Source organism: Hemitrygon akajei, chromosome 8 (genome assembly GCF_048418815.1).
Source record: "Hemitrygon akajei chromosome 8, sHemAka1.3, whole genome shotgun sequence".
Classification (NCBI taxonomy): domain Eukaryota; kingdom Metazoa; phylum Chordata; class Chondrichthyes; order Myliobatiformes; family Dasyatidae; genus Hemitrygon; species Hemitrygon akajei.
The window spans coordinates 169,756,504-169,782,657 of record NC_133131.1 but is presented as its reverse complement, the minus strand read 5'-3'; the positions used below and the strand labels follow the sequence as shown (position 1 = coordinate 169,782,657).

Genomic DNA, 26,154 nt, shown 5'->3' with positions numbered 1-26,154 from the left:
TCAAAATGCATGGCAACTTTGAGTGATCAATGGACGTGGACCCCAAATCCCTCTGTTCCTTCGCATTGCTAAGAATCCTGCCATTAACCTTGTACTTTGTCTTCCAATTCCACCTTTCAAAGTGAATCACTTCACTTATTTCCAGAGTTAACTCAATCTGCCATTTCTCAGGCCTATCAATGTCTTGTTGAAACCTATGACAACCCTCCACACTATCCACAACCCCACCCTTCCACTTCCTCATCCGTCATTTATAAAAATCACAGAGAACAGGGGTCCCAGACCACTGAATATGTTCCTTCTGCCTTTTGTTGATCAAGCTCACTCTGAATCCACACAGCCAAGTTTCCCTGGATCCCGTGCCTCTTGATTTTCTGAGCCAACCATGGGGAACCTTATCAAACCTTACTAAAACTCCATAAACACTTTGTAATGCCATAGTTATGGAGTCATATAGTGCAGAAACAGGCCCTTTGGCACAAATAGTCCTTACTGACCAAGATTTCCATCTAAGCTTGTCCCATTTACCTCATTTGGTCCATATCCCTCTAAACTAGTGGTTCCCAACCTGAGGTCCAGGGGCCCCTTCCTTAGCGGCATTGATCTATGGCATAAGAAAAGATTGGGAACCCCTGCTCTAAACATTTCCTATCAGTGTGCCCACCTAAGTTCCTTTTAAATGTTGTTTAACCACTTCCTCTGACAGCTCGTTCTACATTTGGACCACTGACTGGGTGAAAATTTTGGTCCTTGGGTTCTTATTAAATCTTTGCCCTCACACCTTAAAGCTATACCTTCTAGTTCATGTTTCCCTTGCCCTGGAGAAAAGACTTTGTGATTGACCCTATCTATGCCCCTTTAGATTTTATATACCTCTATAGGATCTCTCTTCGTTCTCCCATGTTTCAAGGGAAAAAAGTCCCAGCCTGTTCAGCCTATAACATGGGTTCTTGAGTTCTGGGAACATCCTTGCAAATCTCCTCTACATTCTTTTCATCATTTCTGCAGCACGGTGACCAAAACTTAACATAATCCTCTATGTGTGGGCTCAACAACGTCATGTACAACTGAAACATAATGTCACAACCTTTGTACTCAGCGACTTGATGAGTGCCAAATGCCTTCCTGTGATGGCACTTTAGGCTGAGTATCAGCTTCTTCCCCCAGGCTGTGAGACTTCTGAACACCCTGCTACCAGCTAGTACACATTATCTATGACAGTGTCAGTAGCATTATAAGGTTGTATATTTAACTATACATTGTATATGCCCTTTATGTCAATTTGTACATCTACAGAATATTTTTATTATCTGTTAATATTATTTTATGTGCTATATCTGATATATGTGGTGTTTTGCTTTGCTCCCTGATGAATGTTGTTTTGTTTAGCTGTATACACGTGTATGGTTGAATGACAATAAACTCTATTCTACAATACACCCCAGGGCTCTGGCACTCACCGTGAAAGTTCTATCCTAGCTTGACTTCTGAAAATGCAATACCTTGCATTTATCTGAATTGAACTGCATTTGCCATTCCTCAGCCACTGATCATCTTCACTGTCTATGATATCACTGATTTTGGCATGGTTTAAGGGTCACAGAGCAATAATCATGGTCATTTGACCCTTGTCTTTCACTATGCTGGGCCCACAATAACCATACACCGTAAAGCTGTAAGATGGTAAGACACAGCAGCATAATTAGGACATTCGGGCCATTGAGCTTGCTCCACCATTCAATCAGTTTTCTTCAACCCTATTCTCCCCGTAACCCCTAATTGCCTTCCTGATCAAGAACCCAACAACCCCTGCTTTAAACATACCCAATGACTTGGCCTCCACAGCCATCTGTGGCAATGAATTCCACAGATTCACCACTCCCTCGCTCAAGGAATTCCCTCTCAGCTTTGTTCTAAAAGGTTGTCCTTGTATTCTGAAGCTGTGCTCTCAGATCCTAGACTCACCCACTACTGGAATCATCCTCTCCATGTTCACTCTATCCAGTAGGATATCGAAATTTACACCTCTCCCCCTTATCCTTCTGAACCCTGAATCCCATCGAGTATAGATCCAGAGACATCAAATGCTCCTCATACATTAGGCCTTTTATTCTTGCCATTGTTCTTGCAAACCTCCTCTGGACCAGCACATTTTTCCTTAGGTATGGGGCCCTAAAGTGTAAGGAGTTTATACTTTCTCCCCGTGACCACGTGGGTTTCCTTCCACATCCAAATGCTGTATGGCTTAGTAGTTGTCCTGTAATGAGGCTAGGGTTGCAGGGTGGTGCAGCTTGCTGGGCCTGCTCTGCATCTCTGAATAAAATTGCTCACAATATCCTAAATGAGGCCTGACTAACACTTCACATGCCTCAACAGGACATCCTTGCATTTAGATTCCAGTCCTCTTGTACTAATGCTAAGACCCTTTCTGTACCTCTCTGGGGAAATCCTAGGCCGCCCTCTCCGGCTCCCCCTAGCATTAGTCAGAAACTCCTCAGTGAAAACCTCTGCTTCCCATCGGATCCCAAACCCCCTTCTGCAAAGGGGCACCAGTACCTGATGTAGGCCTCGGTGCTGCTGGGGCCTTCCAGCTGATCCTTGGTCAAGTAGGTGTTATGTGAGGAAGAAATGTAATATTGATTGAGCGGCTTCGTCATGTCTTGGTACACCTTGTTGTGTTCTTGGTTGAAAACGTCCCCCGCCGGTGACATCAGGAAGAATAGAAACCCGTCCTTGGTCATGAATAAATCATTCTTTGCTAACAACAAAATAAACTGCTGTTATTATCATTCATGTCATATCTACACTGCATTTAAGATGATGATTTCTTAAGTTTAGCTTTATTTGTCACAGGTATATTGAAATATAGAAACATTCAGTGAAATGAGTCAACAACCAACACAGCCCAAGAATGTGCTGGGGGCAGCCCACAGGTGTTGCCGCACTTCCTGCGCCAACACAGCATGCCCACAACTTACTAATCCTAACCCGTATGTCTTTGGAACGTGGGAGGAAACTCGAGCAACCTGAAGGACACCCACACGGTCATGGGGAGAATGTACAAACACCTTACAGACAGTGGGGGGAATCGATGACCGTTGGTGCGCTAACCGCTATGCTACCATGCCTCTTTGTTTATGATAAGGTTTGGAAGAAGGGGTTCCCAACCCTTTAGGACTGACCTGGAGTCTCCAGGATTTAAAGGGATAGAAAAGGGTTGTACATAAGAAGCAGAAGTAGGCCTTTTGCCCCATTAAGTCCACTCTCCCATTCAATCATGGCTGAATTATTATTCTCTCAACCTCATTCTCTTGCCTTTTCCCAGTAACCTCTGAAGTTAGGATGTTTTTGTACCTGTGGCCATTCTAATTACCACACCTTGTCTTGCAAGCAATTCTGGTTGCCCCATTACATGACTGTTGTAGTGGCTTTAGAGAGGGTGCAGAAGAGGTTTACCAGTATGCTGCCTGGATTAGAGAACATGAGGTACGAGGAGAGGTTGGACAAACTTGAATGTTTATCAACGAGATCTAGGTGTTCTTGTACATCAGTCAATGAAAGCAAGTATGCAGGTACAGCAGGCAGTGAAGAAAGCTAATGGCATGCTGCCTTTATAACAAGAGGAATTGAGTATAGGAGTAAAGAGGTCCTTCTGCAGCTGTACAGGGCCCTGGTGAGACCCCACCTGGAGTATTGTGTGCAGTTTTGGTCTCCAAATTTGAGGAAGGACATTCTTGCTATTGAGGGAGTGCAGCGTAGGTTCACAAGGTTAATTCCCGGAATGGCGGGACTGTCATATGTTGAAAGATTGGAGCGACTGAGCTTGTATACACTGGAATTTAGAAGGATGAGTGGGGATTTGATTGAAACATATAAGATTATTAAGGGATTGGACACGCTGGAGGCAGGAAGCATGTTCCCGCTGATGGGTGAGTCCAGAACTAGAGGCCACAGTTTAAGAATAAGGGGTAGGCCATTTAGAACAGAGATGTGGAAAAACCTTTTCACCCAGAGAGTGGTGGATAGATATGTGGAATGCTCTGCCCCAGAAGGCAATGGAGGCCAAGTCTCTGGATGCATTCAAGAGAGAGTTAGATAGAGCTCTTATAGATAGCGGGGTCAAGGGATATGGGGAGAGGGCAGGAACGGGGTACCGATTGTGTATGATCAGCCATGATCACAGTGAATGGCGGTGCTGGCTAGAAGGGATGAATGGCCTACTCCTGCACCTACTGTCTCTTGTCTTTTTGTGGGACAGCGGAGGCTGGTGGGTGGGGAGACCTGATAAAAGTTTGTAAGATTACAAGAGAACAAGGTTCGGTAGATTAAGAATCTTTTATCCAGGAAGAAACGTCAAATATGAGAGGGCATGAATTTAAAGTTCAAAGTTAAAAGTAAATTCATTATCAAAGTACATATATATCACCATATACTATTTTGAGATTCATTTTCTTGTAGGCATTTACAGGAAAATAAAGAAATACAATAAAATTTCTGAACAAAACTAAGAATAAGAAAGACGGACAAACAACCTATATGCAGAAAATATGAATTGTGTTTAAAATAAAAAATCAAAAAAAAAATCACAAAAATAAATAATACCGAGAATGTGAGCTGTAGATTCCTTGAAAATGAGTCTAAGGTGGGAGGGGATAAGTTTAAAGGAGATGCACAAGACAAGTTTTTCACACAGAGAATGGTGGGTGCCTGGGGTAGAGAATGGTGTTGCGTGGGGTAATGTGGAGGCAGATACAACAGAACCAGACTCAGGCTTAATATCACCAGCACAGGTTGTGAAATTCGTTAACTTTGTAGTACCAAGTACAATGCAATACGTGATAAATATAGAAAAACACTGGATTTCAGCAAGTATATATATGTATATTAAATTAAAATAAGTAGTGTAAAAACAGAAATTAAAAAAAAATTGAGGTAGTGTACACGGATTCAATGCCCATTTAGGAATCAGATGGCAGAGGGGAAGAAACTGTTCCTGAATCACTGAGTGTGTGCTTTCAGGCTTCTGTACCTCCTACCTGATGTTAAATAATGAGAAGTCCTGGGTGGTAGGTATCCTTAATGATGGATGCCGCCTTTCTGAGGCACTGCTCCTTGAAGACGTGTTGGATACTACGGATGCTAGTACCCACGAAAGAAGAGGTTTTTAGATTGGCACATGAATATGCAGAGAATGGAGGGATATGGACATTATGTAAACAGAAGGGATTAGTTTAGTTAGGTGCTTAGCTACTAGTTTGGCACAGCATTCTTGAGCAATGCAGATCTAAAATCAATGGCAACTTTATTAGGTACCTGCTCTTTAATGCAAATATCTAGTCCGCCTATCATGTGGCAACAACTCAATGCTTAAAAGCATGGAGATGTTTCAGTTGTTCTGATTACCCATCACAATGGGGAAGTAATGTGGTCCAAATGATTGTGGAATAATTGCTGGTGCCAGCGGGGTGGTTCGAGTATCTCAGAATCTATTGACCTCCTGGGATTTTCACGCACAATAGTCTAGAATAGAATAGAAGCTGCAGAAGATTGTGAACATAGCCCAGCACATCACACAAACCAATATTCCATCCTTGGACTCACCTTACACCACACGCTGTCGCAGTGCTGCCAGGATAATCAAGGACACGACCCACCCAGCCAACACACTTTTTGTCCCTCTTCCCTCCGGGAGAAGGTTCAGGAGCTTGAAGATTTGTACGGTCAGATTTGGGAACAGCTTCTTTCCAACTGTGATAAGACTGCTGAACAGATTCTGACCAGGATCTGGGCCGTACCTTCCAAATATCCTGACCTGACTTGCACTACCTTACTATCCCTTTTCTATTTTCTAATTATGATTTATAATTTAAATTTTTATTATATTTACTTCGATTTGTACTTCAGGGAATGCGAAGCACAGAATCAAATATCGCTGTGATGATTGTACGCTCTAGTATCAATTGTTTGGTGACAATAGAGTTTACCAAGAATGGTGCAAAAAACAAGAAGTATCCAGTGAGCAGCAGTTCTGTAGGTGAAAATGCCTTGTTAATGACAGAGGTCACAGTAGAATGGCTAGACTCGTTCAAGCTGACAGGAAGGTGATAGTAACTCAAATAACCATGTTACAACAGTGGTGTGCAGAAGAGCATCTCCGAATGCACAACATATCGAACCTTGAAGTGATGGGCTCCAGCAGCAGAAGCCCATGAACATACACTCAGTTACCATGCTATTAGGTAGAGGAGGCACCTAAAACATCCCCACTCTAAGGTGTAGCTTACCTGCTTCATTCACTTCAAAAGTCTTGATGATCTTTGCTGCATACTCCTGGGTCACATTCTCTCTTTGCTCCTTCCTCAGGAACTCTGTCAGCTTCTCAACACTCATTAGCTTCTCCTTGTTACTGTAGGCCTCAAAGATGGTGGTAATCTCCTCACGTTCAGTCAGCAGTTTGTAAAACTCTTCGATCTCCTTGCCATGGATTGTTCCGTCATTCGATTTGTCGCATTTCTAAGGGATGGGAGGAGAGGTCAAAGATAGTTACAAGGAAGGAACGTAAGAAATTGTACAGCTAGTGAATTTGTGCTGGTTTTATTTAATAGCAAACAATTCACTACAGGTTTGACCCCTGATAAAGGATGTGCTGACATTGAAGAGGGTTCAGAGGAAGTTCATGAGAATGATGTCAAGAATGAAAGGGTTAATGCCTAAGGAGCATTTGATGGCTCTGGACCTGTACTCGCTGGAGTTTAGAAAAAGTTCAAGTTTAATTGTCATTTAACCACACATGACTATAACCACAGTGTTTTTCTGGGGCCAAATTGCAAAACACAGCACCAACAGCACACAGCACATAATACGCATAGTTACGAAAGGAAAAAAAGCAGAAAAGAATGGGGGGGCAATCTTATTGAAACATATCAAATATAGAAAGGCCGAGATAGAGTGGGTGTGGAGAGGATGTTTCCCATAATGAGGGAGTCTAGGACCAGAGGGCACAAACTCAGAAGACAAGGACGATCATTTATTGCCACAGATGGCTGTGGTGGCTAAGACATTGGGTACATTTAAAGTAGGGGTTGATAGGCTCTTGATTAGACAGGGTGTCAAAGGTTATGAGGATAAAGCAGGAGAATGGGGTTGAGAGGGATAATAAATCAGACATGATGGAATAGTGAAGCACACTTGATGGGCCGAATGCTCTAATTCTGCTCTAAATGTTTTATAGACTTATGATCAGTGGAGCAACACACACAAAGTGCTGGAAGAATGCAGGAGGTCAGGCAGCATCTACTGTCGGCATATTGGGCTGAGACCCTTCACCAGGACTGGAAAAGAAGGGGACAGACTCTAGAATAGGAAGGTGGGGGGAGGGGAGTACATAGAAAACCTACAGCACAATACAGGCCCTTCGGCCCACAAAGCTGTGCCAAACATGTCCCTACCCTAGAACTACCTAGGCTTTACCCGTAGTCCTCTATTTTTCTAAGCTCCATATATCCATCCAGGAGTCTTTTATAAGACCCTATCGTTTCTGCCTCCACCACAGTCGTTGGCAGCCCATTCCACGCACTCACCACTCTCTGCCTAAAAAACTTACCCTGCCATCTCCACTGTACCTACTTCCAAGCACCTTAAAACTATGCCCTCTCGTGCTAGCCACTTCAGTCCTGGGAAAAAGCCTCTGACTATCTACACAATCAATGCCTCTCATCATCTTGTACACCTCTATCGAGTCACCTCTCATCCTCCATCGCTCCAAGGAGAAAAGGCCAAGTTCACTCAACCTATTCTCATAAGGCATTCTCCCCAATCCAGGCAACATCTTTGTAAATCTCCTTTGCACTCTTTCTATGGTTTCCATGTTCTTCCTATAGTGAAGCGACCAGAACTGAGCACAGTACTCCAAGTGGGGTCTGACCAAGGTCCTATATAGATGCAATATTACCTCTCAGTTCTTAAAACTCAATCCCACGATTGATGAAGGCCAATGCACCGTATGCCTTCTTAACCACAGAGTCAACCTGCACAGCAGCTTTGAGTGTCCGATGGACTCAGACCCCAAGATCCCTCTGATCCTCCACACTGCCAAGAGTCTTACAATTAATACTATATTCTGCCATATTTGACCTACCAAAATGAACCACCTCACACTTATCTGGGTTGAACTCCATCTGCCACTTCTCAGCCCAGTGTTGCATCCTATCAAAGTCCCGCTGTAACCTCTGACAGTCCTCCACACTATCCACAACACCTCCAACCTTTGTGTCATCAGCAAATTTACTAATGCATCCCTCCACTTCCTCATCCAGGTCATTTATAAAAATCACAAAGAGTAGGGGTCCCAGAACAGATCTCTGAGGCACACCACTGGTCACCAGCCTCCATGCAGAATATGACCCGTCTACAACCACTCTTTGCCTTCTGAGGGCAAGCCAGTTCTGGATCCACAAAGCAATGTCCCCTTGGATCCCATGCCTCCTTACTTTCTCAATAAGCCTTGCATGGGGTACCTTATCAAATGCCTTGCTGAAATCCATATACACTACATCTACTGCTCTACCTTCATCAATGTGCTTAGTCACATCGTCAAAAAACTCAACTCGTAAGGCACGACTTGGCTTTCACAAAGCCATGCTGACTATTCCTAATCATATTATGCCTCTCCAAATGTTCATAAATCCTGCCTCTCAGGATCTTCTCCATCAACTTACCAACCACTGAAGTAAGACTCACTCGTCTATATAATCCTGGACTTTCCCTACTCCCTTTCTTGAATAAGGGAACAACATCCGCAACCCTCCAATGCTCCAGTAACTCTACCATCCTCATTGATGATGCAAAGATCATCACCAGAGGCTCAGCAATCTCCTCCCTCGCCTCCCACAGTAGCCTGGGGTACATCTCGTCTGGTCCAGGTGACTTACCCAACCTGATGCTTTCCAAAAGCTAAAGCACATTCTCTTTCTTAATATCTACATTCTCAAGCTTTTCAGTCCACTGTAAGTCATCCCTGCAATCACCAAGATCTTTTTCCGTAGTGAATACTGAAGCAAAGTATTCATTAAGTAACTCTGCTATTTCATACAGACTTTTCCACTGTCACACTTGATTGGTCCTATCCTCTCATGTTTTATCTTCTTGTTCTTCACGTACTTGTAGAATGCCTTGGGGTTTCCTTAATCCTGTCCGCCAAAGCCTTCTCATGGCTTCTTCTGGCTCTCCTAATTTCATTCTTAAACTCCTACCTGCTAGCCTTATACTCTTCTAGATTCATATCATTACCTAGTTTCTTGAACCTTTTGTAAGTTCTTCTTTTCTTCTTGACTAGATTTACAACAGCCTTTGTACACCGCGGATCTTGTACGCTACCATCCTTTACATGTCTCATTGGAATGTACCTACTCAGAACCCGATGCAAATATCCTCTTAACATTTGCCACATTTCTTCGGTACGTTTCCCTGAGAACCTCTGTTTCCACTGAACCATAGAACACTACAGCTCAGTACAGGCCCTTCAGCCCTCCATGTTGTGCCTACCCAAATAATCCATAAAAAAAGTACTAAACCCACACTACACCATAACCCTCCATTTTTCTTTCATCCATGTGCCTGTCCAAGAGGCTCTTAAATACCCCTAATGTTTTAGCCTCCACCACCATCCCTGGCAAGTCATTCCAGGCACTCACAACCCTCTGTGTAAAAAACTTACCCCTGATGTCTCCCCTAAACTTCCCTCTCTTAATTTTGTACATATGCCTTCTGGTGTTTGCTATTGGTGCCCTGAAAAACAGGTACTGACTATCCACCCTATCTATGCCTCTCATAATCTTGTAGACCTCTATCAAGTCCCCTCTCATTCTTCTATGCTCCAAAAAGAAAAGTCCCAGCTCTGCTAACCTTGCTTCATATGACTTGTTCTCCAATCCAGGCAACATCCTGGTAAATCTCCTCTGCACCCTCTCCATAGCTTCCACATCCTTCCTATAATGAGGTGACCAGAATTGAACACAATACTCTAAGTGCGGTCTCCCCAGAGATTTGTAGAGTTGCAACATGACCTCTCTACTATTGAACTCAATCCCCATTAATGAAGCCTAGCATCCCATAGGCCTTCTTAACTACCCTATCAACCTGTGTAGCGACCTTACGGGATGTAGGGATTTGAACCCCAAGGTCCTTTTGTTCATCCACACTCTAAGTAACTGACCATTAATCCTGTACTCAGTCTTCTGGTTTGTCCTTCCAAAATGCACCACCTCACACTTGTCCGGATTGAACTCCATCTGCCAATTTTCTGCCCAACTCTGTAGCCTGCATCCACAACTCCTCCAATCTTCGTGTCATCCGCAAACCTACTCACCCAATTTATGCTTCCAATTTCCTGCCTGATATCCTCATGGTTCCCCTTACTCCAATTAAACGTTTCCCTAACTTGTCTGTTCCTATCCCCCTCCAATGCTCTGGTAAAGGAGATAGATTGGCAGGTGATAGGTGAGAGCGGGTGAGGGGGAAGATAGATGGATGCGGAGGGGGATGAAGTGAGAAGCTGGGAGATGATAGGTGGAAGAGGTAAAGGGCTGAAGAAGGAGGAATCTGACAGGAGGGAGAGTGGCTCACAGAAGGAAGGAAAGCAGGTGAGAGAGAAGAGGGTGAGAGGTGAACCAGAATGGGGATTGGAGAAAGAGAGAGGAGGGAGGGGGGAAACTTACCAGAACCTTGAGAAATCACCCCTTAGCCTCAGGTGTTCCAGAAAAATAGTTCTAGCCTATCTAAGTTTCAAGTCCTCCAGTTCCAGTAACCTCTTGTCTGTACCCTTTCCAGCTAAATGACATTATTAATGCCTGTTGCTGGGTGTTAGTGAAAAAATCTGACAGCCCAGGAACATCCAATTACCAGGGGAGATGTTGCGACACGGGAGTGTAGTTCAGGGTTTGGGTCCTGCCACTATCTGTAAGGACTCCCTGTGACTGTGTGGGTTTCCTCTGACTGCTCTACCTTCCCTCTCACGTTCCAAAAATGTGCATGTTTGGGTTAGTAAGTTGTGGGCGTGCTAATTTGGTGCTGGAAGCTTGGTGACACTTGTGAGCTGCCCCTAGCACATTCTTTGGACAGTGTTAGTCATTGACGCAAATGACAGATTTCACTGTATGTTTTGCTGTTTCGATGTACATGTGACAGATAAAGCTGAACTATAAGATACAGTACTCTACCCTGAACAGGTCCTTTGCATGCATACTGTCCACTTCTATATTCATCAGGTGCAAGAACTGCTTCACTTCTTCAAGGGTCATTTTGTTGTCCTTGTCAATATCGGCTTTTTGTAGATAAAGTTGGAACCATCTGCAGAGCGATGCAAGGAAACAACCCAAACAGAGGAGTACAGTCCCATCGCACCCTAAACAGTGGGGAACCATCTCATCCCAGCCCAAACAATAGGGGTACAGTCCCATCCCAACCAAAACAGTGGGATATAGTCCCATTCCTCACCAAACAGTGGGGAACCACCCATCCCAGCCCAAACATTAGGTTGCAGCCCCATCCCAACCAAAACAATGGGGTGCAGAACCTCCCACCCCAAAATCATACAGAAGTTTATGGTCACCAAATTCTAAGAACTTTCTATAAGGGCACGACTGCATCACTGCCTGGTATGGGAACTGTACTTCCCTTAATCGCAAAACTCTGCAGAGTGGTGTGGACAGCCCAGCGCATCTGTAGATGTGAACTTCACACTATTCAGGACATTTACAAAGGTGTGAAAAAGGGCCTGAAGAGAGGCTGTAAAACATATGAACACTCATCAGCAATGCACACTAAACACCCATAGCTGCTGACTGACTTGATGAGTTCCCCCAATGCTGTTGCTCAAGATTTCCGGTGTCTGCTGAATCTCATGTTTGTAATTACATATGAGGTGACTTAATAGGTGTAGAAGTCAAAAAGAAGCACAGAGTAGACAGCCAGCTCCTTTGTCCCATTGCGGAAATAGCTAATATGACAGGACTTAATTTTAAGCTGACTGCAGAAAAGTATAGGGGAGATATCCAAGGTGAATAGAGTGGTGGGTGTATGGAACACATTGCCAGGAGTGGTGGTACAGCAGATACATTAGGAACATTTAAGAGACTTAGATAGGCAAATGGATGATAGAAAAACAGAGGACTATGTAGGAAGGAAGGGTTAGATTAATCTTGGAATAGATTAAAATGTCAGCACAACATTGTGGATCAAAGTGCCAGTACTGTTCTGACCTGTACTATGTTCTATGTGGAGAATTCAGGGATATGGATTCTGTATAGGCAGAAGGGATTTAGATTAATTAGCTTCAAACTGCCCCACCTGGCACCAACAATCACTCCAAGGTCAAAGCCACTCCGACCACAGTTCTTCCCCATTCTGAAATTTTGTTTGAACAACAACTCAATCTCTTGACCACATCTGCATGCGTTTATGCATTAAGTTGCTGTTACATGATTAGCTAATTAGATACTTGCATTACTGAGCGGATGCACAGATGTATTTAATAAAGTGGTCACTGAGTGTATGCTCTTTGTTCTAAGGATTGGACTAGCACTGCACACTTTCAGTAGCAGGGGGCACCATTATTGAGACAGCCATTATTGAATTCCCATTTGACCACAAATCTTCCAGAGAAATCAGCAAAATGCACTCAGTTCTCTGAATTATTTTCAAAGCCTTGCACAGTGATGGCATGATTAAACACAAGACTAAATCAGCAGCATGCACACAACCGGTGTGCATGGAATTCTTGAAGAAAGACATACTGACTCTGGAAATGGTGCAGAGAAAGTGCACCAAGTTAATTGTAGAGATGAGGGTGTTAGCCTATGAGGAAAAATTGAGTTGCATGAGCTATACTCTCTGGAATTCAGAAGAATGAGAGGCTATCTTTTAGAAAGATATAGAATTATGAAAGGGGTAAATACGAGGCAGGAAAGTTGTTTCCACTGGTGAGTGAGACTAGAACTAGGAGGCATAACATCAAGATTCAGGAGAATAGATTTAGGATGGAGATGAGGAGAAATTGCTTTTCCCAGTGTGGAATAGGGAAGCAGTAGAGGCTACATCATTTAATATACACTGTATTTAAGACACAATTAGATAGATTTTTGTATAGCAGGTTTATGAAGGTGGCATGAACTGTCTCCTTGAACTATTGTAGTCCTTGAGGTGGGGGTTCACCCACAGTGCTATTAGGGAGGGATCTCCAGAATTTTAACACAATGACAGATTTCCAAGTCAGAATGGTGTGTGGTTTGAGGGGAAGTTGAATGGAAAGGAGTTGGGAAGCAGGAGACCCTGGTGAGTGGAAGGGGAGTGCAGAAAATGTCATCTGGAGAACCACATACTGAACCATCGGTTGGACAAAGGATTACTGGATTACATTGCCGTGGTAAATGTAATGTGTTCCACACGGTAGGCTTATTCAGAAAGTCAGAAGGCATGGGATCCAGGGAAGTATGGCCAGGTGGATTCAGAATTAGCTTGCCTGCAGAAAGCAGAGGGTCATGGTGGAAGGAGTACATTCGGATTGGAGGGTTGTGACTAGTGGTATCCCACAAGGATTGGTTCTGGGACCTCTACTTTTCATGATTTTTATTAACGACCTGGATGTGGGGGTAAAAGGGGGGGTTGGTGAGTTTGCAGACAACACAAAGGTTGGTGGTGTTGTGGATAGTGTAGAGGATTGTCAAAGATTGCAGAGAGACATTGACAGGATGCAGAAGTGGGCTGAGAAGTGGCAGATGGAGTTCAACCCAGAGAAGTGTGAGGTGGTACACTTTGGAAGGACAAACTCCAAGGCAGAGTACAAAGTAAATGGCAGGATACTTGGAAGTGTGGAGGAGCAGAGAGATCTGGGGGTACATGTCCACAGATCCCTGAAAGTTGCCTCATAGGTAAATAGGGTAGTTAAGAAAGCTTATGGTGTTAGCTTTCATAAGTTGAGGGATAGAGTTTAAGAGTTACGAGGTAATGATGCAGATCTATAAAAGTCTGGTTAGGCCACACTTGGAGTACTGTGTCCAGTTCTGGTCACCTCACTATAGGAAGGATGTGGAAGCATTGGAAAGGGTACAGAGGAGATTTACCAGGATGCTGCCTGGTTTAGAGAGTATGGATTATGATCAGAGATTAAGGGAGCTAGGGCTTTACTCTTTGGAGAGAAGGAGGATGAGAGGAGACATGATAGAGGTGTACAAGATATTAAGAGGAAGAGACAGAGTGGACCGCCAGTGCCTCTTCCCCAGGGCACCATTGCTCAATACAAGAGGACATGGCTTTAAGGTAAGGGGTGGGAAGTTCAAGGTGGATATTAGAGGAAGGTTTTTTTTACTCAGAGAGTGGTTGGTGCGTGGAATGCACTGCCTGAGTCAGTGGTGGAAGCAGATACACTAGTGAAATTTAAGAGACTAGTAGACAGGTATGTGGAGGAATTTAAGGTGGGGGGTTATACGGGAGGCAGTGTTTAAGGGTCCACACGACATTGTGGGCCGAAGAGCCTGTACTGTGCTGTACTATTCTACGTTCTATGTTTAAATCATTGCATTAACAGTATCAAGAGACTTGGTCAAAGAGCGTCAATGGGACAGAGGGACATGAATAGAAACCTATGCAAGTTGATAGGATAGTTAAGAAGGTATATGATAGCTTGGCCATTATTAGTCGGGAGATTGGAGTTCAAGAGCCGCGAGGTAATGTTGCAGCTCTATAAAACTCTGGTTCAACCACATGTGGAGTATAATGTTCAGTTCTGGTCGTCCCATTATAGGAAGGATGTAGAAGATTCTGGCAAGTTGTATCATGGTGGCATGCAGTGGATCTAAAACTTTACAGTCAAGGGGAAGACTGCAGCGAAATGGTAACGAAACACCATTTGTTTGGATTTCCAGAAGGCGTTTGATAAGGTGCCACATAAAAGACATAATGGGATAGAGCAAACACGAGGAAATCTGCAGATGCTGGAAATTCAAACAACACACACAAAATGCTAGTGGAACACAGCAGGCTAGGCAGCATCTATAGGGAGAAGCGCTGTCGACGTCTTGGCCCGAAACGTCGACAGCGCTTCTCCCTATAGATGCTGCCTAGCCTGCTGTGTTCCACCAGCATTTTGTGTGTGTTGTTATAATGGGATAGAGTTGGGGTTGACATATTAGTATAGTTAGAGAATTGGTTAACCAATAGAAAGCAGAGAGGTAGGATGTATGGGTGTTTCTTTGATTAAGAATCAGTGGTGAGTGGTGTGCCACAGGGGTCGGTGCTGGGCCCGCAACTGTTCATGATATACATTAACGAACTGTAAGAGGGAACTGAGTGTGATTTATCTGAGTTTGCTGACGACACTAAATTGAGTGAAAAGCAAATTGTGCAGAGGATATGGAGAGTCTGCACAGAGATACAGATAGGTTAAGTGAGTGGGCAAGGGTCTGGCAGATGTAAGGTCATCAACTTTGGAAAGAGAAATGGAAGATCAGATTATTGTTTAAATGGTAAATAATGCTGCTGTGCAGAGGGTCTTGGGAGAGCTTGAGCATGAATCGCAAAACGTTGGTTTCCAGGTGCAGCAGGCGATCAAGAAGGTAAATGGAATGTTGGCCTTCGTTGCTAGAGGGATTGAATTTAAGAGCAGGGAGGTTATGCTGCTACTGTACAGGGTACTGGTGAGGCCGTATCTGGAGTGCTGCGTGCATTTCGTTCTCCGTATTTGAGGAAGGATACACTGACTTTGGAGGCGGTGCAGAGGAGGTTCACCAGGTTGATTCCAGAGAAGAGGGGGTTAGACTATGAGGAGAGATTGAGTTACCTGGAACAATACTGGCTAGAATTCAAAAGGATGACAGGAGATCTTATAGAAACCTAAAATATTATGAAAGGGATAGATAAGATAGAGGTAAGAAAGTTGTTCCAGTTGTAGGTGAAACTAGAATTAAAGGCCACAGCTTCAAGATTCGGGAGAGTAAATTTAGGACAGAGATGAGAAGGAACTGCTTTTCCCAAAGAGTGGTGAATCTGTGGAATTCTCTGACTAATGAAGCAGTGAAGGCTACCTCAGTAAATATATTTAAGACAAGGTTGAATATAATTTTGCAAAGTAAGGGAATTAAAGGTTATGGGGGAAAGGCAGGTAGGTAGAGATGAGTCATATCAGATCAGCCATCATCTGAATGGTGGAGCAGCCCTGATGGGCCAGATGGCCTACTCCTGCTCTTATTTCCCACTTTCTTATGACACTGCAACCTCACCCTGCAAACTTCTGCACAGAGCCTTTCCCAGTTTTTCTCCTATGGCTGTTGTCTGGAGCAGGGGCACAGTGAGACCCTGAAACCTGATGCTTCTCTACAAGGTGCGGAGGGAGGAGATACTCCAGTGCCTTGATTACCATGGGAACAGGAGGCAGGGATCTTGGCCCAGCCTCATCAGGTACCAATAGCTCAACTTGACTGTCTGCTATGACACAGCCAATGAAAAACACTTGAACTTGTGTTAGAGGATTGTGAGTAAACTGGTTTTTTATTGTCACATATACTAGGGGCACAACATCAGAATAGAAGGACATTCCTTTGGAACAGAGATGAGGAGGAATTTCTTTAGCTAGAGGGTGGTGACTCTGTGGAAATTTATTGCAACAGATGGCTTTGGAGCCCAAGTTATTGGTATAGTTAAAGCAGAGGTTGATGGCTTCCTGATTAGTCAGGGCATCAAAAGTTACAGAGAGATGGCAGGAGAATGGGGTTGAGGTGAAAATAAATTAGGAATGATAGGATGGCGGGGCAGACTCAATGGGACGATGACCTAACTCTGTTCCTATCTCTTATGGTACAAAGGTACAGTGAAAAACTGATTTACATGCTATCCAAACCGATCACAAATACACTGAGGTAGTAGAAGCAATAACAAAATGCAGTCTACAGAACACAGAACAGTATTTTCCTCCAATCATCTTGAAATTATGTCCTCTTACATCAGTCACTTCCGCTGGGCTGGCTGTCAACCCTAACTGGGATGCAACATCCATGGTTGACTCTGACCAACGGAGGCCTCTGACCCAGTGCGAGGGAGGTGAAAGAGAATCACCTAGACCGTCACTCCTTAGCACAGACTCTATGCAGCTGTAGGCAGCTACTCTCTGATGAGACATCAAAACACCAACACTTCATTAAAAGGGAGGTTGTACTGCCACCCCAGCCAAAATACATTCCTTTAATGACAGAGATGATGTCAGCGTTACAAAACTAGGTCACCTGGCCATCATTACATTGCTATTGCTATTTTTGGGATCTTTCTGTGTTTAAATCAGTTGTTGCATTGCCTGACTCCCCTCGTCCCACCCTTGTGTCAGCCACACTGACGCCTGGTTGGTTCCCCTAATCTCTCCTATCAGCACCCCCTTATGAATATGCTGGAAGTGGAGGGATGAGGACCACAAAGAGATTTAGGTTAATTTGGCTCCGTGTTTGCAACGCGACTTTGTGGGCCGAAGGGCTCGTTCCTGTTCTGTTGAATTCTGTGCTCTGGGTCTCTGATAATGATCATGAGACTGCCCTCCATTGTGGCTAGCTGTGACTTTATTGGCAAGGAATTCTGTCCCTCCGCCTAACTCCTCCCTTCTTTGACACACCTAGTTAATCATAAAACATAGAACAGTACAACACAACATTATGTCAACCCTTTAACCTATTCTAAGCTGAATCTAAACACTCTCGCCCACATAGCTGCCATTTTTCTTCTATTCATGTGCCTATCGAAGAGCCTCATAAATGTCCAAAGCTGCCTCCACCACTCATGGCAGCTCGTTCCATACACCCACCCTGTGTCTGTTAAAAATCTACCTCTATCATCCCCCCACTATAATCTGTCCAGACACTTTAAAGTTATGCCCTTTTGTATTAACTATTTTTCCCATGAACAGTCTCTGGCTGTCCAATCTTATCATTTTGTACACCTCTATCAAGTCCCATCATTCTTCTTCCCTCGAAAGAGAAAAGCCATTACTCACTCAACCTTTCCTCATAAGACATGTTCTCACCAATATGCTTACTGACAGAATCACTCTATGACAGAGCAATCACACTGTTCGCTAATGACACGATAGTGGTGTGGCTTATCACCAACAACAATGAGAAAGCCTACAGAGAGGATGTGGAAAAGCTCGAGGCCTGTTGCCAAGCAAATAACCTCTTCCTCAATATCAACAAGGCAAAGAAAATTATTATTAACTTCAGGAGAACTCTTTTTTATACCCTTCTTTACATCGGCGGCACAGCAGTGGAAACTATGAGCAGTTTCAAACTCCCGGGAGTGCAAATCTCACACAAGTTCTCATGGTCCCAGGACACATCCTACACAACCAGGAAAGCTCACACATGCCTCTACTTTCTGAGAAGGCTGAAGAGAGCTGGACTATGCACATCATTCTAGAGATGCACAGTAGAGAACATCCTATCATGACGCATCACTGCTTGGTACAGAAACTGTACTGCAGTGGACAGGAAGGCTCTACAATTGGTTGTCAAAACTGCCCATCACATTACCAGCATCAGCCTATCTGCCATTAAGGACATATTATACAGAAAGTTGCCGGATCCCACCCACCCTGCTCATGGACTGTCCCACTCCCATCAGGGAGGAGGCTATGTAGCATCCACGTCAGGATCACCAGACTCAAAAACAGTTACTTTCCCCAAGCAGTAAGGTTGATCAACACCTTCACCCACTAACCCACCCCTCCACACCCCCAACCACCACTACTTAATCAATTCTTGTCAGTCACCTTATGAACAGACACTCCTTATGGACATACAATCAATCTATGTATGTAACTTATATATTTATATTTATTGCATTTTATTATTATTATTGTGTTATCTTTCGTGTGTTTTTGTGCTTCATTTGGTACTGAGTAACAACAATTTCATTCTTCATTACACTTATGTACTGGAAATGACACTAAACAATCTTGAATATTGATCTTGAAACTCTAATCCAGGCAGCATCCTGGTACACCCTCTCTAAAGCTTCCATGTCCTTCCTATAAGGTGACCAGAACTGAATACAATACTCCAAGTGTGACCTAACCAGAGGTTTATAAAGCTGCAACCTTACCTCATGGGTCTTGAACTCAATTCCCCAAATGATGAAGGCCAACACACCCTACACCTTCTTATCCACCCTGTGGTTGAATACCCTGACATCACTCTGTCACCTCTGGGAATGTGGTTTGTTTGGGGAGGGCTTAGAGGGCGAAGAGAGACACAAGAGACTGCAGATGCTGATATCTTGAGCACGAGAGAAACAAATTGCTGGAGAACCTCAGTGGATCAGGCAGTGTCTTTGGAGAGAATGGACAACCAAAGTTTTGGGAAGCGACTGCAGTGACAGACAGGATGTTTTGAAAAACTGGTACAGCTTGCAATTCTGTGGGATAATTCCAGCATGATCTAACTAGAGCATTATAGAGCTGCAACATTACCTCACTCTTTAATTCAATCCCCCTACTAATGAAGGCCAACACACCATATGCCTTCCGAATAGCCCTGTCAACTTGCGTGCCAATTTTGAGTGATCGATGGATATGGACTCCAAGATTCCTCTGTTCCACCCACTGTTATGAATCCTACCATTAACCCTGTACTTTGCCCTCAGGTGTGGCCTTCCAAACTGAATCACTTCACACTTCACCTGCCAATTCACAGCCCAGCTCTACATCCTGTCAAAGTTGGAAAACTAAGAAACATACCCAAAATGCTGGAGGAACTCAGCAGGTCAGGCAGCATCTATGGAAATGAGAAAACAGTTAATATTTCGGGTCGAGACCCTGCATTAAGGCTAGAAAGGAAGGGGGAAGATGCCAGAATGAGGGTAGGGGAAGGGGGATAAGCTAGAAAGTGACAGATGAAGCCAGGAGGTAGGGGTGGGCTGGAATTGGAGGCCACTGTTGGAAATGACAATTGCTGAAGAGGCATCCTCCCTTCATGGCACACTCTCCCTCCCCAGCACATTCCATGAAGGATACTGGTCCAGCCGCTCTCTCTTGTTCATGCTGGAGTCTCTCTTTTTGATTTTGATGAGGCCATCGATCCAGTGCCTGGCCTCCTTGGCATCGGTAGCCACCAGGTCTAGGTTTTTCTTTCTGCCCTTAAAGGTTACGGTGAAGCAGCGGTCGGTAGGTATCTCCATGGCGTACCTCTGCATGCCCTCTGACTGGTGACCCGGCCTTATCTCCTGGATGTCATCAATTGAGACTGGGGAGTAAAACAACAGCAGAAAGTCAGAACAGGAGGTTCATATTCAGGTTCACAAACACAAGAGTTTCTGCAGAGTAACACACATAGAATTTTTATTGTTCGTTTATCTATTTAGAGTTACACCACGGAATAGGTCCTTCTGGTCCAATGAACTGCACTGTCCAGTAACCCACCTAACTGGTGGATTGCATAGAAACACAGAAAACCTACAACACAATACAGGTCCTTCAGCCCACAAAGCTGTGCCGAACATGTCCTTACCTTCGAAATTACCTAGGGTTACCCATAGCCCTCTATTTTTCTGAGCTCCATGTACCTGTCCAGAAGTCTCTTAAAAGACCCTATCGTATCTGCCTCCACTGTCGCCAGCAACCCATTCCACGCACTCACCACTCTCTGCATAATAAACTTACCCCTAATACCTCTGTACCTACTTCCAAACACCTTAAAACTGTACCCTCTCATGCTAGCCATTTCAGCCCTGGAAAAAGGTCTCTGACTATCCACACGATCAATGCCTCTCATCATCTTATACACCTCTATCAGGTCACCTCTCATCCTCCATCGCTCCAGTGAAAAAACATAAGAACATAAGAAATAGGAGCAGGAGAAGGCCATCTGGCCCATCAAGCCTGCCCTGCCCTTCAATAAGATCATGGCTGATCTGTCTGTAAACTCAGCTCCATCTACCTGCCTTTTCCCATAACCCTAATTCTCTTACTAGGTAAAAACCTATCTAACTGTTTCCTAAATATATTTAGTGAAGAAGCCTCAACTGCTTCCCTGGGCAGAGAATTCCACAGATTCACCACTCTCTGGGAAAAACAGTTTCTCCTCATCTCCGTCCTAAATCTTCTCCTCTGAATCTTGAGGCAATGTCCCCTAGTTCTAGTCTCACCTACCAATGGAAACAACTGTCCTACTTCTATCTTATCTATCCCTTTCAAAAATTTTTATGTTTCTATAAGATCCCCTCTCATTCTTCTGAACTCGAGAGAGTACAGTCCCAGGCAACTCAATCTCTCCTCATAGGTTAACCCCTTCATCCCTGGAAAAAGGCAGAGTTCGCTCAATATATTCTCATACCAATAACCAATCATTGAATTGACTTTATTTCTTACATCCTTAACACACGAGGAGTAAAAATCTTTACGTTACATCTCCATCCAAAGGTGCTATGTGCAATCATAGTAATTTATAATAAATAGAACAGTCAATGTAATACAGAATCCACTGAAATCAGTGTGAGTTCATCAGTGGGATGGTCTGGTGGAAGAAGTTGTCCCAGAATCTGTTGGTCCTGGCTTTTATGCTGCGGTACTCCTTCCCGGATGGTAGCAGCTGGAATAGATTATGGTTGGGATGACTTGGATCCCCAAAGATCCTATGGGCCCTTTCTACACATCTGTCCATGTAAATGTCCTGAATCATGGGAGGTTCACATCTATAGATGTGCTGGGCTGTCCGCACCATTCTCTGCAGAGTCCTGCAACTGAGGGAGGTACAGTTCCCATACCAGGCAGGCAGGCAGTGATGTAGCCAGATGCTCTCAATTGTGCCCCTGTAGAAAGTTCTTAGGATTTGGGGGTCCATACCAAATTTCCTCAACCGTCTGAGGTGAAAGAGGCACTGTTATGCCTTTTTCACCACACAGCTGGTGTGTACAGACCAGGTGAGGTCCTCGGTAATGTGGATGCCGAGGAACTTGAAGCTGTTTACCCTCTCAACTCCAGATCCATTGATGTCAATGGGGGTGAGCCTGTCTCCATTCCTCCTGTAATCCAAAACAGCTCCTTTGTTTTTGTGACATTGAGGGAGAGGTTGTTTTCTTGACACCACTGTGTCAGAGAGATGACTTCTACATCTTTGGAATGTGGGAGGAAATGGAGCATCCCACACGGTTCACAGGGAGAATGTACAAACTCATTATAGATGGAATTGGAATTGAACTTCAAAATCTGACACCCCAAGCTGTAGTAGCATTGTGCTAACTGCTACGGACTCAGCAGGTCAGGCAGCATCCATGATGAGGAATAAAGAGTCCCATCAGGAGCTGCAGATTCAGATTTATTTATTACATGTATATCAAAACATACAGTATAATCAAGGACCCCTCTCACTCCATACATGCACACTTCTCCACTCTCCTATCAAGATAAAAAAGCTTGAAAATACACACCGCCAGGCTCAAGGACAGCTTCAATCCCACTGACACAGTACTGATCTCCTCATCATAGGAAGGATGTGGAAGCTTTAGAGAATGTGCAGAGATCTACCAGGGGGTATTATCTGGATTGGAGTGCATGTCTTATGAGGATAGGTTGAGCGAGTTAGGGTTTTTCTCTTTGGAGTGAAGGAGAGGACTTCTGATAGAGGTGTACAAGATGATTAGAGGGATAGATAGAGTGGACAGACAGAGACTTTTTCCCATGGTAGAAATGGCTAAGGGGCATAATTGTGAGGTGACTGGAGGAATGTATAGGCGAGATGTCAGAGGTAGGTTCTTTACACAGAGAATGGTGGGTGTGTGGAACGCCCTGCCAGAAGTGGTGGTAGAAACAGATACATTAGGGATACTTAAGAAACTCTTAGATAGGTACATAAATGATAGGAAAATGGAGGACTATGTAGGACAGAGGAGTTAGATTGATTTTAAGAGTAGTTTAAAAGATTGACACATTGTGGGCTGAAGAGCCTACACTGTGCCATATTGTTCATTGTTGTATATGGAACACCCTGGTTTCTTTGGCTGAGTAAGTCTAGGAAAGACTCTCTCAAGTCCCGCCAAACTCATGAGATCGAGACAGCTCGATCCCACCCCAAACCTCAGTTTGTGTGGATGCTGTATAATTTGCTACCCTGGTACAAATTAGTGCCACGAAATAAGACAGCACACTGCCTATGATTAAAGGAATTATATTTATGAATCTTAACTAAAGGGTTACTAAAGAATAACAAAAATAAAAAGGCCCATTCTAATTAAACAGTCAAAAGTACACAAGTTGGAGCTCATCTTGAACTTCTCTGTCACTCACACACTGGGCCCTCGGTTACTGTCAATGCCCACACCACCTTCCGAATGTTGCTCGCAATCCATCTCGAACAAACGGGTCTCCCACCGGATCGTATGCTACGACTGGTTCTCCTCAGTGACTTCTCTCTTCATCTCTCGCAGAACAAAAACCCCAAGCCCAACTTTAGAGTCCATCACCAGAGAAACCTTCCCTTAATCCGACCATCCTAATTGGATGGCAGACATTTCTCCTCATCTCTTATCTTCATCAATAACCTAAATAGGCTGCTCTTACAGAACTGCCCAAAATGAAATACAGACAGCATAACAGTAAAATATGAACCAGGGCATTACATATATTTTCTGTATTACAAACAGGAGAAGGTTATCGACTTCAAAGAACTGGAACCATTCACATGCTGCTTTACATCAGCGGAAACTGAGCAGTTTCAGACTCCTGAGTGCACATCTCACACAACCTCCCATGCTTCCAGAACACATTCTGCACAATCAGGAAACGTCACCAATGCTTCTTCTTTCTGAGGAGGCTGAAGAGAGCTGGACTCTGCACATCCATACTCATGTCACTCCACAGATGCCATAAAAGAGCAGCCTAACAAGTTGCATCACTATATTGTACGGAAACTGCACTGCAGCAGAGGGGAAGGCTGGCAGGTAGTCGAGACTGGCCAACACATCACCGGCACCAGCCTACCTGCCATTGAGGACGTACATACAGAAAGGGCCAGTAACATCATAAAGGATTCCACCCACGCTGATCATGGACTGTTTGCCCCACTCCCATCAAGGAAACGGCTACATAACATTCACTCCAGGACCACCACTCAAAAGAAGTTACTTTCCCCAAGCAGTATGGCTGATCAACACCTCCACCCACTAATCCACCCCTCCACACCCCCAACCACCACTATTTCTTCATTTCCTGTCAGAGTCACCTTATGTGCAGACACTCCTGTACTCAGTGTCACTTTATGGACACACAATCAGTCTCTGTATATAAACAACACAGTCAAAACGCTGGAGAAACTCAACAGGCCAAGCAGCATCTATGGAAAACAGTACAGTTGAAGTTTTGGGCCGAGACCCTTCAGCAGGACTGGAGAAAAAAAGATGAAGAGTAGAGTTAAAAGGTGGGGGGAAGGAAGGGAGAATCACAAAGTGATAGGTGAAATTGGGAAGGGAGGTGTGAAGTGAAGAGCTGGGAAGCTGATTGGTGAAAGAGATACAGGGCTGGAGAAAAGGGAATCTAATAGGAATGGACAGAAGGCCCTGGAAGAAAGAAAAGGGATGGGGAGGGGGAGAGAAGAAACACCAGAGATGGTCAGGCAAGGAGATAAGGTGAGAGAGGGAAAAGGGGATGGGGAATGGTAAAGAAGAGGGGGAAAGGCCATTACTTGAAGTTCGAGAAATCGGTGTTCATGCCATTAAGTTGGAGGCCACCCAGACGGAATAAAAGGTGTTGTTCCTCCAACATGAGTGTGGCCTCATTGTGACAGTAGAGGAGACCGTGGATAGACATATCAGAATAGGAATGGGAAGTGGAATTAAAATGGGTGGCCACTGGGAAATTGCACTTTTTCTGGCGGACGGAACATAGGTGCTAGGTGAAGCGGTCTCCCAATCTACGCTTGTCTCACCCATATATGAGGCCACACCGGGAGCACCAGACACAATATATGACCCCAACAGACTCACAGGTGAAGTGTCACCTCACCTGGAAGGACTGTTTGCGGCCCTGAATGGTAGTGAGGGAGGAGGTGTAGCAGTTGGTCCGCTAGTAAGGATAAGTGCCAGGGGGGAGATCAGTGGTGAGCAACAAATGGACAAGGGAGTCGCATAAGGAGCGATTTCTGTAGAGAGTGGGGGGGGGGGGTGGGGGGGAGAGGGAAAGATGTGCTTGGTGGTGGGACCCCGCTGGAGATGGTGGAAGTTGTGGGGAAATATATGCTGGACATGGAGGCTGGTGGGGTGGTAGGTGAGGACAAGAGGAACCCTATCACACTTCACACACTCTAGATCTTTTCAATGATCTCAAGTTCCCTGGTCCCCATCATCTTATTTTCACTATGGATGTCCAGTCCCTATACACCTCAGTCCATCATCAGGAAGGCCTCAGAGCTCTCCATCTCTTTCTGGACACCAGTCCCAACCAAATCCCCTCCACCACCATTCTCCTCCGCCTAGTGGAACTGGTCCTCACCCTTAACAATTTCTCCTTTGGCTCCTCCCATTTCCTTCAAACAAAAGACATAGCATGGGCACTCGCATGGATCCCAGCTATGCTTGCCTATGTTCTATGTCGGCTACGTGGAACAGTCTATGTTCCAAGCCGACTCAGGTGGTTGTTCCCCACTTTTCCATGCTAAATTAACAATTCCACTGGTACTGCTTCCTGCACCCATGTGGAGCTTATCGACTTCATCCACGTTGCCCCCAACTTCCACCCTGCCCACAAATTTACCTGGCCCATTTCCAACACTTCCCTCCCCTTTCTCAATCTCTTTGTCTCTGGAGACAGCTTATCTACTGATGTCTATTATAAACTCACGGACTTCCACAGTTACCTGGACTAAACCTCTTCTCATCCTTGTAAAAACTCTCAATTCCTTTGCCTCTGCCACATCTGCTTTCAGGGTGAGTCTTTTCATTCCAGAACGAAGGGAGTGTCTTCCTTCTTCAGAGAAAGGACCTTTCCTTCCTCCACCCTTAACACTGCCCTCAAACGCATCTCTTCCATTTCATGCGTATCTACTCTCAAACTATCCTCCCACCACCCTGTCAGGGACAGGGTTCCTCGTGTCCTCACTTACCATCTCATGAGCCTCCATGCCCAACACATAATTCTCT

At 44.5% G+C, this 26,154-nt stretch overlaps 1 protein-coding gene across 5 annotated transcripts in view; it reads right to left on the bottom strand.

Moving 5' to 3' along the window:
• The window catches only part of plcd1a (phospholipase C, delta 1a), a 150,881-nt gene that overhangs the window by 21,736 nt on the left and 102,991 nt on the right, over positions 1–26,154 (bottom strand). For 3 of the 5 annotated variants that reach the window (XM_073055050.1, XM_073055049.1, XM_073055051.1), the window contains exons 3-6: positions 20,042–20,270; positions 11,217–11,346; positions 6,285–6,513; positions 2,557–2,758 (exon numbers count right to left, since the gene is read on the bottom strand). In XM_073055050.1, coding sequence (XP_072911151.1) covers positions 2,557–2,758; positions 6,285–6,513; positions 11,217–11,346; positions 20,042–20,270 — 790 coding nt within the window. Of the gene's footprint in view, positions 1–2,556; positions 2,759–6,284; positions 6,514–11,216; positions 11,347–16,990; positions 17,218–19,765; positions 20,009–20,041; positions 20,271–26,154 lie in introns of those variants that run through there. The other 2 variants (XM_073055053.1, XM_073055052.1) reach the window with 2 other exon arrangements.